The 13,878-nt window shown below is 38.0% G+C and overlaps 1 protein-coding gene across 4 annotated transcripts in view; it reads right to left on the bottom strand.

Annotated features, from left to right (window-relative positions):
• Positions 1–13,878, bottom strand: part of VEPH1 (ventricular zone expressed PH domain containing 1) — a 221,069-nt gene that overhangs the window by 187,188 nt on the left and 20,003 nt on the right. For all 4 annotated transcript variants that reach the window (XM_012447362.3, XM_012447363.3, XM_012447364.3 and 1 more), the window contains exon 3: positions 4,176–4,391. In XM_012447362.3, coding sequence (XP_012302785.1) covers positions 4,176–4,391 — 216 coding nt within the window. The remainder of the gene's footprint in view (positions 1–4,175; positions 4,392–13,878) is intronic.

A 13,878-nucleotide genomic window follows, 5' to 3' on the forward strand; every position in this document is an offset into this window, starting at 1 on the left:
TTCTAGAACAGCTGCCATGTCAACAGTTGTAATGTCCTTGAGGTGCATTTTAATTTTAATCAAGTTTGCCAAGTTTGTTTTTTTCCTAGAATGTAATACATATTGTATGGGTATATTCTTTTTCAGGATTTTTCTAGGAGCAAATAAAAAGGGGGTGGGCAATGGGCAACTCCAGATAGATATCTGGTCAGAGGGTCAGAGAAAGCTGTTAACTCTAAGTAAGCTGTACTTTGAATTAGGTACTTCCGTATAGTGGCTAGAGCACAGATAGAGATTGCTTTTGAAATACAAGATCCTCTTCCTTTGCACCTACCACCACCAATTAGAAGTACTCAACTCCCATAGTTTGATGTCCTGAATGGAACCCACTGAATGCTCATTTTCATTGTCCTGCAAGACTGGATTAATTTGCTAGCTACAAACCACTACTTCTATTGGGCACTTACTATGTAGCAATTGTACTATGTAAACACTGTATATGCAATATCATTTTAACCTTCATAACAGTTCTGAGCAGGAGGTATTGTTATGCCAGTTTTAGAGATGGCAGAACAGATATTTAGAGAGAGAAAATATCCTGCCAATCTTTCATGTTAATAAGACCAAGATCCAAATGACATGGAAGCCTTCAGGCTCTAAAGCTCTTTGCTATTCTACTCTTAGAGTCTCCTCAGGGAGTCAAAATTTCAGACTGGGAGATGACATGGAAGGTGATCTGGTTCAATTCTCTGTTTTATATATAAGTTGAGAGACTTGTTTAAGGACACAGGTTGTATAGAAACATAGGGCCCAAGGCCAGAGACAAACTCACAAGTGCATGCCCCATATATGTACTGATTTTGTATTAAGGAAAGAGTCGAAGGTGAGTTCTGGAATTTTAAAGGTTATTTTAAGGTAAATGTGGCAAGTTCATAAATTTAGGGACCAAGAAAAGAGGTATAATTACCAACTAAAAAAGGAAAAGGAATGGTCACCTGAAGTAGGTTTGCGTATAGGCTGACAAGAGGAAATCTGGGGGACAAAAAGAAAAGTGTGTGTGTGTGTGTGTGTGTGTGTGTGTGTGTGTACACACACAGTTAGCTTAAAATGACAGTGAAGTGGCCAGAAAAAAGAAACCAAATGAAATAGCCAAGGGTTAGAGAAGAAAAAAATGACTGGGCCTCTGCTTGATCAGAAAGTAAGGCCCTGGGTTGCTTATCTGGGGAGATGGGAAGGGTGGAAAAGGAATCACTCATTTTTTGTTTGTTTGTTTTCCTTCCATTTTGTATAAAGCTAAAAATGCTGAGTGCCTAACTTTTGAAAGTTGGTCTATTGTTTATTTTACTGAAAAAATAGAACAAAATGAGTCATTTGGATTTCTACACATTCCCCACAGGAACCTAAGTTACAAGTAATACAAAATCATCCCTTCAATGTTTACTGGAAGCCAAAAACTTCCCTTTAAAATTTGATGAAAGCTAAATATAAATGCTATGACCACAGCTTTGCCTTTGGTTCCTGGGGCTGACTTTCTGGGACTCCCAGGGGTAGCCAAGATAAGATGCTAAACTTTGCTGAAAGCAACTTTGCCTTTAGGCCTTCCTGCTTTCCATTTTAGTGGATTTTGCCTCCTTCTGAGGGCCTACAATGGACACCCCATGCCTACACAGGCCTTATATGTTGGACTTACACATTTCTCTGCCTGACTTGTCCCTCTTAACCAAGGAGCCTACTAGCCTTCAGGCCTTTTCTCTGTCACTTCCCAAAATATCAGCCCTTGACCTCCGAACCGTGCTCTCAACAATCTTACAAACTTATTTACATTAAGTCTTGATCATCAGTGAGTTTAGCATTTCAATTTCTCAAAAGCATTTAATTCCCTACATCATACCCCATCCCTCTTAAGTAGGAGACATAATACTTTACTCAGAATAAAACATCCCATCTAACATAAATGTTAGAATTCTGGACATTTTGGAAAGGTAGCATGCTTATAATTCTCTGATCTGGGTCTTATTTCACAAATCTGTACTTTTGCACAAGCTGTTTTTCTGCATAGAATGTCTTCTGGCTCTACTTTGCCTATCTAGTGAAATTCCTGCTCACTGCTCATAACCCTTCCAAACATGAACTTCACCGAGAAAACTTGCTCTGATTACTCTAGAACTGTGTCAACACAGGTGCTACTGACCATGGGATGCTCCTGAGCATCTGAAGTGTGACTAGTTCATTTAATGATGCACTAAAATACACATCAGATAGGTAAGAATTGTTTAAAAAAATGATGACTCATAAGGTCAGGAGTTCAAGACCAGCCTGGCCAATATGGTGAAACCCTGTCTCTACTAAAAATATAAAAATTAACTGGGCATTGTGGTGGGCACCTGTAGTCCCAGCTACTTAGGAGGCTGAGGCAGGAGAATAGCTTGAACTCAGGAGGTGGAGGTTGCAGTGAGCCAAGATTACGCAACTGCACTCCAGTCTGGGCGATAGAGTGAAACTCCATCTCAAAAAAAAAATTGTTATATTGATTGTATGTTGAAATGATACTGTTTTGAATATAATGGGTTGAGGAAATATATTATTAAAATCAATTTCACCTTTCTTTTTACTTAAGTGGCTTCTAGAATGTTTTCCTTTTTAATTTTTTAAATTGATATCAAATATACATATATAATTTACCATCTTTACAATTTTTAAGTGTATAATTCAGTGGCAATAAATACATTTGTATTCTTTCTCTCCCTCTTCTCTACTGTTCCCCTACTCACCCCAGGCCAAGAACATTTAAAATTACATATTTGGCTCCTGTTTGTGGCTTACATTAGATTTCTATTGGATAGCACTGTCCTAAAGTCTAGGCCAATGGTTTTGAACCTGCAAGGGGAGTGGGATAGGATGCTTAAATTGTTTGAATGCTTGTTAAGGTGCACAATGGGGTGAAATAATCTATGTTTCTGATAAATATCAATAATATACCAAGATAACCAATGAAGAGCAAATGCATTGGGTCTTTGTTGTTCCATCAAGCACTATTCATCTTTTGTTAATTTTGCTGCAATCCCCATTTTCTCCCCACCCATCCTTAACCCTGGGGATGAAGGAGACACAGTGTGGTGGTGCATGAAGAGAGTCTTTTGTTCAGTTGACCGATTCTTAGACTGATCAGACAAGGTAAAATATGATCCACTTAATCATAAACAACTGTGGGGAAAAAAGGAAGAAGAATAAAGGATGCTAATATCAGCTGCCACATGCATTGCTAAGCATTTTAACAGAACCAGATTTTCCTGACCTGTGCTCAGTGGAACACAGGTTCTGAGGGATGTTCAAAAGTGTTGTGTTGGGAGTGGGGAGGAGAAAGGAGGTTCCATGGTGAAATCAGATTGGAAAATGCTGGCCTAAACAAAGTTAGCCAGCTTTCTTTATTGTTGGACTTTACAGAACCTTCAACATGCCATTGTGATCACTCGAAGGGGAAACACTGAATTGTTTCCCAACTTATTTGATCATAAAATTCTTTTTTTGAGAGACAGTTATCAACATCACTGGTTGGTAAATTTGTCACGGACAGTGTCATTTAACCTGCGCTTTACCGGGAGAACCCCGTGGCTTAAGAAGTTAAGAGACCTGCCCAACATTGCAGTGTTACACAACTCGTTAGTGGCTGAGCCAAAACTCCAAATTCACATTTACACGAGAGGAAAGAATTAACTGTGGTCAGAACAGGCAAATATCATCATGAAAAATTCTCAATACATACAGAAATATGTTTGAAATGACTTAGTTACTTTCCCTGCTGTATCCCTAGCTCACTCCCCTCAGTTCATTGTTGCTTCCACTGTGTTCTCCCTGGATGAAAGAGATCTCCTCTTCTGAATTTTCTAGTACTCCTCCTGTGGGTCTTGGCACATATTGCTTTATTGTTAACTTTTTATATGTATGCTCTCCAGATTAGAGGCTTCCAGTGGTATTACTTGAATTCCCTGCCGTGTGTCTTGCATGCAGCAGGAGCTCTATAGAACTTTCTCAGTTTATTAATTACCAGCCCTCCCAGCTTAGCTATTGATGGCTTGTGGTGTCTTTTTACAGTATCTAAATGCTACAGAAGCATTGGCTCTTGGTTCAGAGACATCACAGGTTCACCTAGGCTGCCAACTCAGTATCAAATAGCCTGATGTTGAACACTGACATACCTGTAAAATGCAACTCATGATATCAGATGCGATTTTTGCATGAGGAGTATCTTCATCTTTCCCAAAGGGTCTCAGGTTATGTTCCAAGCAGGAGTCCCAGAGCTCCACAAGGGCCTTTGCATGCTTTTCAATGGACTCAGTCTCTCTGATGGCTGTTGTGATTCTCGTGATACAGATTTCAACTACCGCCTGGTCGTTGTTATTGGTTTGGTAATCCTGTTTAGAAGGAAAATCTTCATGTTAAATAATACCCTAGAAAGTTATCCTTCAAAGGACAAAATACTAACTCAGTCATTTGGAAAATGGGTACACCAGGCTGTGTGCTAAGGGGTGAGGGTGTAAAGACTAATACAATAAAGGCTTTCTTCCTTGGAGATCCTAATCTTGTGAAAGAGGCAGATATGCAAACATGCTAAAATGGAGCAGGTTCTACTATCACCTAGACAGGGATCCCTGAGAGTCCATAGGAGCTTAACTATTCACTTGCAAGTGGGTTTAATCTTTAGACTATTTCAGTTTCTAAGTCCATTACAGGGCAGGGGTTACTTTTTACTCTTGACATTTCAGCAACTTTTGTGAAATGTTTCAAATTACCCCTCAATTTTCCCTTATGAGTTTTCTCCCTCTCTCTGGACACAATGTAACACATCATTTCATCTCTCCCTTTTCAACTCAAAAAACTATAAAACCCATTTTCGCTTTCCCCAACCAGGTTTTCCTCCATTCCCCCGTTTTAATTCTCCTTCAAATACCTGACCATCTTTACTGACAAATAATGGGACCTCCAAAACATCTAAATGTGAAAAAGAGGCTCATTGCATTAATTTGGAAAATTGGTCTGACCGTGAGCTTCACATGGTGGACTCACAAAACTGAAAACAAAATAGAGCAGCAAAGTATTTAGAGCCTTACATCATCATGTGAGATTAGAGATGGGAAGTGATAGGGTTTTTGGCACTACTGCAAACTCCAGCTCTAACAATTTTTGTTGTTTTTGTTGTTGCTCTAACTAATGGGGCAGTAAACATCTGGTGCATGCAGCTCTCTCTACATTGCAAATTATTTATATCCTAGAGCCTCCAGAAGTAAAAATTTCCAAGACAAAGGACAGGAACATTTTAAAGACTCAAAATAATTACTGCTGAACTATGTTTCAGAAACGTTTTACGAACTTGAACTCCCTCCAGCTGGGTAATAGCATGATCTCCTCATTGCCCACTTGCAAGAACAGAGTATTTATAATATTTCTAATTTTATTAGTGAAAAACAATATCTTATTGATGTTTTGCTTAGGAATTTTCTTGCCCGAAAGTGAAGTTGAATGGTTCTGTGATTATTGGCTGTTTGTACTTCCTCCTTTAGGAACAACCCACTGTGTCTTATGTATATTTTTCTTCAGTTGACCTCATCTTTTTTTTTTTTTTTTTGGTCCTTCTTTGGTACAATATATTTTTCTATTAAGGATATTAAGTCAACATTTGACATTTGGCTGCAAACATGTCTCCATGTTTCATTACTTTTAGGATTTTTGTTTTGTTTTGTTTTGCAGCTATTCAATGACATCCTAAGATTTTAAGTAACTAAATTCATCAATTTTGGTGGGCTTCATTGTTTTTCCTTTTCTAAATTGGAAACTTAAGTTGTTTACATTATTTTTTAAAGGTAATACATGAACATGGTACAAAAATTCAGAAGATGCAAAGAAAGGTTTAAAGTGAAAAGTTAATCTCCCTCCCAGCCCTGTCCCTCATCCACAGTCCCCTTCCTCAGTGGGAGCCAGGCTCAGCAATTCCCTATGTATTTTACAGAGGCATTCGAAGCACATGCAGATATTATTCACGCAGTCTCCTTTTTTTCTGTGTGATTACTGTAACAGATTTTTGTTTAATTTCAAGTTTTCCTTATTCAAAATTTAACAAAACATCATCTCTTTTTTTTCCCAGATTAAAAAAAACTTCACAGAACACTCAACATTTATTACTTTAGAAATTCATCTTTAACCATTTGCTTAGCTCTTAAATCTAGCTGGTATTTATGGAAATAAATAAAGATGTACATTTTCTTCTAAATAGCTAATCTAATCTTCCTACTACCATTTAGAGAATAATTCATTTCCTAGTAATTGTTTTAAATATATCAGAATCTATTTCAGGGCTGTCTTTTCTATCTGGGCCATTTCTCAATTCTTTTGCAATACTAATTTTGCAACTTTCCCTATGTAAGCTTCAGATTTTTTTTTATTATACTTTAAGTTCTGGGTACATGTGCAGATCATACAGGTTTGTTACATAGGTATACACATGCCATGGTGGTTTGCTGCATCCATCCCCTGTCATCTACTTTAGGTATTTCTCCTAATGTTATCCCTCCCCACTCCCCCACCTCTTTTATTTTAAGTTCAGGGGCATATGCAAGTTTGTAATTTAGGTAAACTCATGTCATGGGAGTTTGCTGTACAGATTATTTTGTCACCCAAGTATTATGCCTAGTACCCATTAGTTATTTTTTTCTGATCCTCTCCTTCCTCTCACCATCTGTCCTCTGATAGACCCCAGCGTGTGTTGTTCCCCTCTATGTGTCCATGTGTTCTTATCATTTAGCTCCCACTAATAAATGACAACATGCAGTATTTGTTTTTCTGTTCCTGCATTAATTTGCTAAGGATAATGGCCTCCAACTCTATCCATGTTCCTACGAAGAACATGATCTTGTTCTTTTTTATAATATTCCATGCTGTATATGTACCACATTTTCTTTATCCAGTGTACCATTGATGGGCATTTAGGTTGACACCATGTCTTTGCTATTGAGCTTCACAAATTTTTAACTGTGTTTCCTAGTATATTTTATGTCTTTTTGTTGTTGCTGTTAACAAAATACTTGTTTTTTTTTCTCATTATAACTTTTAATTAGCTTATTGCTGATTAAATAAACCTATTGCTTTCTCTCTCTCTCTCTCTTTTTTTGGATGGAGTCTCACTCTGTCACTAAGGCTGGAGTGCAGTGGTGAGATTTCAGCTCACTGCAACCTCTGCCTCCCGGGTTCAAGTGAGTCTCCTGCCTCAGCCTCCCGAGTAGCTGGGACTACAGGTGTGTGCCACCACACCTGGCTAATTTTTTGCATTTGTAGTAGAGACGGGTTTTCTCCATGTTAGCCAGGATTGTCTGGATCCCCTGACCTCATGATCCACCTGCCTTGGCCTCCCAAAGTGCTGAGATTACAGGTGTGAGCCACAACACCTTGCTTTTTGTATTTATTTTGTAACTAGCTATACAGCTCATCTATACTTAATTACGATAAATGTTCAATTCATTATCTTGGGTTTTCTAAGAAGATTTTTGTGTTTTATGCAGCCTTTCTGAGATCTATATGTTTTATGTATTCCATGGCTTATTATGTTGGCTAGAATATTCCATGTCATTTCACATAAAAGTGATTAGAACAAGAATGCTAACTTAGTTCCTAGTTTTGGTTCTTGACTTTTGGCATAAAATTTTATGGTCAAAACCAAAAAAAATACAGTAAATGTTTTAAATCATATAGAATGCATCACTTTCTATATTTAAAATTTATATATTTGATTTCATTTCTCTAGTAAGCATTATGCTGGCTTTTTGGGTGAGGGATTTTATTATAATTTACAATATTAAAGAGGTGTCAATCTATTGCTATTTTATTGAGTTTATTTTTAAATAAAGAATAAAATGTGAATTTCATTAAATGCCTTTTTAGCATCTATAGATATGTCAAATATTTTTGCCCTTAGATCTATCAATATGATAAATTACAGAAACAAATTTCTCAATATTAGTTAACTTTGCTTTCCTGGAACATGTCGTACTGGATCTTGGGAAATGATTTTTTTTAATGTGCTGCTAAATTCTGTTTTTAATATTTTATTTAAAATGTTTTGCATCAATATTTGGTCTTATGTTTGTCAGGTTTAATATCAATTTTATGCTAATTCCATAAAAGGATTTTGGAAGATTTAAGCTCTCTATAATCTTACTTATTATTTGACCTTCATGTGGCCCAACAGAAGTGAATTAACATTTCCTGCAACTAATGTGTCTGTTTTTACTGGTATCTCCTGGAGGTTTTGTTTTATGAATTGTATTGCTATGTAATTTAACGTATAGATATTCTTAATCTTTATAACTCTTGTGAACTGAATCCATTAAAAACACTAAGTGCCTTTATTTTATTTAATGCTTTTTGGCATGAAATTTTTCTCATCTGACATAAAGATCATGGTCCCTGTTTCTTTTGGTTTACCTTTTCCTCATATCATTTGCCTATTTTATTCTTATTTTTAAAATTTCTTTTACAAGCCTATATTGCATCAAATGAATGGTTGTTAACCCTTTTTATATAACTTTGTAGGAAACAATTTAGTAGCATTATTCAATGATTTTTAATAGTAAAAAATATGCCTCGTATATAGGGCATACAGAAGTAAGTCCTTGACCACCATCTGAGCCCAAACCATCCTATCATAATCAACAATTTAAGCATGGTGGAGCTACATGTAGACTTCACAGGTCTTCATTTGAGAACAGAGGGCCCTGCCGTAGCAAATGAGTGGGCAAACTGCTTCTCACAATTTTAAGCAAAGAGGATTAGTTTTGACTCAGCATTGATTTTCTATATCAAAGGATCATTTCCTGTGCTTTATCTGCTAATTTGGCATGATGCATTAAAAAAAAAAGAAATAGCCTATATATTAGGTTTGAATATGTGATATGATTTTGTGGTAAACAAAATTATTTGCTTTAATTTCAATTATTCACATGTGTTTTATACTCAAGTAAATCATTGTTTAATTTTGCATCTTTTTATTTTAGATTTTCTAATTCTTAATTATTGTTTTCTTTCAGACAGGTTCTCTCTGCCACCGAGGCTGGAGTGCAGTGGTGCCATCATGGCTCACTGCAGCCTTGACCTCCTGGGCTCTAGCATTCCTCCTATCCCAGCCTCCCGAATAGTTAGGATTACAGGTGCATGCCACAATGCCCAGCTAATTTTTTAAATATTTATTTTTGTGAAATGGAGTCTTGCTACTTTTCTTTGGCTGGTCTTGAACTTTTAGGCTCAAGAGATCCTCCCCACCTTGGCTTCCCAAAGTGCTGGGATTATAAGTGTAAGCCACCATGTCCAGCCTATTTTTACATTTTCTAAATAATTTCATGAAATATATGTCTCTTGCTTGCCAGATTTTGCCTGGTGGTCCAATCTAAAAGTCTTTTTCTAAAAATACGACATGATAGATACATTTGGCCTTAAATATGTCATATTAGCTCATATTATGCTTGTGGTTTTTTTTTAACTTTTAAAGTTCAAGTATTTTACTAGGAAGTGGCACATTTTGGATCAGACGTGAGCAAGGCCAGAGTGTACAAATAAGCTGTTTGAGCAAGTGACCCAGACCCCTGTATCATCAACCACTATAGAAATAACATCTTACACGCAGGTGACACTTATGGCCATGTGAGGGGTTCCCTTATGACCAGCTGACAGAGGAGAAAAATGTCTCAGCTTGATTTACTAATGCTTTGGCTGGGTATGTAGGTGCAATTCAAAATGTGACTTCTCTTATGTCAAAATGTGACTACTCAGGGGGGACCCTGAAAGACAAAAGCGAGGGAACATTCTCCCAATGGTCAGAGCTTCAGCCATGCACCTGATCATTAATTTTGTGTGGCAAGAGAAATGGCTTGGCTGAATGGCCAAGGGCCTGAAAAAAGAAAGATTAAGAAATTGGAAATAAGGAGTTCTGAGTAAGAAGCATGGATCAACATGTGGAATTGGATATAAAGTATAAACATCTTTTATGCTCACGAGAACATTCACTACACAAGAGGCACTAGACCACAAAGCAGAGAGAATGACTCAGCCAAATGACATCACCCAAGCCTCTATCATCAGTCACTCCAGTGTGATCCAGTTGGCACATAAATGGAGTAGCCATGGAGAGTGATAGAGGCTAGGCATCACCCAGCACTGCCTTGATGTGAAATCTGCCAGCAACAGAGGCCCCTGCTGACTCCTCAGAATGGTACCATCCCTCAAGGAAACAAATCAATCACTTGGTGGCTAATTATTTACATTAGACTTTTTCCATCTGGAAGAGACATCAATCATATTGAGTAGAATTTACATGTAATCCCGGGTCGGGTTTGTTCTTTCTGCCCACAGGGCTTAAGCCTGATTCCCTATTTGAGGAATCACAGAGTATTTGGTTTGCTGACATAGGATTCTACATAACACTGCATCAAACCAAAGAACTATTTTATAGCAAAGGATGTCCAGCAGTAGGCACAGGATCATGGGACTCACTGGTTCTATCACTTACCATAACCCCCTCTGCCTCCACCCCAATACTGCAAGACTGACAAATCAATGGAACAGGCTTGCAAGGAAGCAATTCAACCTTATATTCTGTTAAGGATGAAGTACCACCCTCCAAGAGGCAGTGCACATACTTAAACAGTGACCATTGCATGATACTCTATTCCCTACAGGTAGAACACATGAGCCCAACAGCCCAGGCACCTCAGGTTCTTTGTGTCAAGAGATCAACAGATTAAGAAAGGAGTCACCAGCCTGGCAGGAGTAATTGGCCATGATCATTAGGAGACAGTAGGCTGCCATTACACAATGGGGCATCTCTTGGTATTCCCTTGCCCAATTTTGATGGTAAATGGACAACAGAGCAGTCACAGCCTGAGAAAGGAATGGAGTCCAGGGACTCAGATCCCTTAGGGAAGAGCATCTGAGTACCTCAACTGGGAAGCAAACAGAGGTGCTAGCTGAAGATGAAGGAAATCCAGAATGAGTGGTAGAGGAGGACACTGCATTTGTCTTCTTATGCGATAAGTAATTATCACGTACTTAGTGGCTCAAGAATTAGTGTTGAGAAATTAAAGTTCTGGAGGTCAGACATTAAAAATCTCACTGGACTAAAGTCAAGGTGTCAGCAGGGCTGGTGCCCTTTGGAGGCTCTGAGGGGATATTCCTTTTTTTTTTTTGAGATGGAGTTTCACTCTTGTTACCCAGGCTGGAGTGCAATGGCACGATCTCGGCTCACTGCAACCTCCGCCTCCTGGGTTCAGGCAATTCTCCTGCCTCAGCCTCCTGAGTAGCTGGGATTACAGGCACGCGCCACCATGCCCAGCTAATTTTTGTATTTTTAGTAGAGACGGGGTTTCACCATGTTGACCAGGATGGTCTCGATCTCTTGACCTCGTGATCCACCCACCTCAGCCTCCCAAAGTGCTGGGATTATAGGCATGAGCCACCGTGCCCGGCTGGGGATAATCCTTTTTAAAAAAAAAAAAAAAAAATCTGTTCCAGCTGCTAGAGGCCACCTGCATTCCTTGGCGCATGGTCCCTTCCTCCGTCTTCAAAGCACATCACTTCAACCTCTGCTTTCATCATTGCCTCTCCTTCTTCCATCTTTGACCTTGATTCCCCCCATTATAAGGCCCCTTGATTATATTGGGCCCACCCAGATAATCTAGAATGATCTCCCAATCTCAAGATTATTAATTATACTGTATCTGAAAAGTTCCTTGCCCATGTAAGAGTATATTCACAGATTCTGGGGATTAGGATGGGGACATCTTTTGTGGGCCATTATTCAGCCTACCACAGAGATGATGCATACCAATTACAGCCTTGATAAGAACTGGAGTGGTGTACACACAGCCATGGGCACAAAGTGTAAACATATTTTTTATCCCATGTTAATGCCTATGAGAGCATTAATCACAAAAGAGGCAATAAAACACAAAGTAGAATGCCTCAGCCAGATGACGTCAAGCTTCTGTCATCAGCCACTCCAGTGCGATCCAATAGACACGCAAATGGAAGAGCTATGGTGGGGGATAGAAGCTATGTATCACTCAACACTGCCCTGATGTGAAATCTGCCAACAGCAGAAGCTAATGCTGGGCCCCAAGAATGGCACCATCCCTCAAGGTAGCAGTCAATCACAGACATGTTAGATCTTCTCACTAACTTTCTTCTTAAAAATTTCCTCAAAACAAAAGATCAATCAGCTTATCAAAGAAGCTGTTTCCATATAGGATAAATTTATTACACAAGGCATACAATTTAGAACAGTGCTGGGACAGACTATAGAGGACATGATGATACATTGCCCAAATCCCCGCTCCAGGACCTAGACACTCATTCTCTCAGCCAAGTCTGCCTACAGAAATTTTCTACAGTCAAAGGGAATGGCCTTATTCAACATTTTGCAGGACAACCTGCATCCAATGACTAGTGATCATGGAGATATGAAGGTCTGGTCCCTTGTCATAGGATGACTCTGACGGGTCATCCCAGTTCCAGGGGTCCCTATGAGATTAGTTGAGGCCTTTTTCTTCACAGCTGCATTACAGTGCAATTTTTTCCTCTGCCCAATCCTGCTTCATCCACTTCCTAACAGGTATTGTTTCTAGAAGCACTCCCCTATAAATGTTCTGCATGGTAATAACCATTTCAGAGTCTGTTTTCCTGGGAACAGAGTTTATGTAGATGACACTGAGAAGCATAGCAAACAATGTCCAAATAATAGTTTATTAATAAATGGCAATGAGATTTTTGTCTGAATGAAACAAACCTCAACAAAAGTGGAAAGTACAACTCAATGAAAAATACATGATAGGCATCTGTGTCTTGGTCATGAACACTTAAGACTCAGTTTCCATGCTAAGAAAGCATTGAATTATCAGGGAATTTTGAAAGGGGTCTTTTGACTGAGGCCAGTGTGTATAGGATGGTGTCAGTGACATTGTTGAACATAAGGCAAATAGTCTATGATTTATAACTAAAAAAGTTAAGCAGCTGTCCATAAAGATAAATTAATTCATACTGCTCATAATTGCAGCTAATATAGTAATATATCAGGTATAGATATATCAATTATGAACTTGGATATTACTGTGAGCATCTTAAAGCTAAGAATTTCTCATTCCACAGCACTTTAGTACAAAGCAAAGAGATTTTTCAACTTCAAAAATTTTATATATTCAAATTCTTCATGGCATGAAGAAAAAAAAATATTCTCCAAAATGAGATTTCCTCCAAAAAAAGGGAAAACTGGAATAAACAGTTAACTGCTTCATTTAACAAATATTCATAAAGACAAAAACAATTTTTTAAGCTGTTTTAGTGGCATAACTGAATGATTTAAAGCTTTTTGGTGAGGGGTCGGCTTTACAATTAGGGTTTTTCTGACTTGCATTACAGAAAATACCCTGTTCTTTTGAAATATATGTGTGTATGTATATATATATGTATGCATATATGTATACACACATATACATACCTATACATATATACATACATATATATGTACATTGGCATTCATACTAATAATCCGTTATATTTTCATCACTCTTTCTACTTTTAAAAGCATACACACACACACACACACATATTATGTGTATATAATGACACATTATATCATTTATTCTATCACTTCAAGAATCTCCAAAGCCAAGATGTCACCACCACTAACAACAAGTGAGCTCAGAACTGACAATATTGCTGGGACTCCTCGCGGAAGCAAATATAAACCAATTTGAAGATAACACACTCAATCCAGGCCATTCAGTACTTACACAACTAAAATCTTATTTATGCTGAACATAAAAATCTAATATTACAAAACATCCAAGAAAATAAACCAGTATG

Source organism: Aotus nancymaae, unplaced genomic scaffold (genome assembly GCF_030222135.1).
Source record: "Aotus nancymaae isolate 86718 unplaced genomic scaffold, 86718_ANA_hifiasm-v0.15.2.pri h1tg000019l, whole genome shotgun sequence".
Classification (NCBI taxonomy): domain Eukaryota; kingdom Metazoa; phylum Chordata; class Mammalia; order Primates; family Aotidae; genus Aotus; species Aotus nancymaae.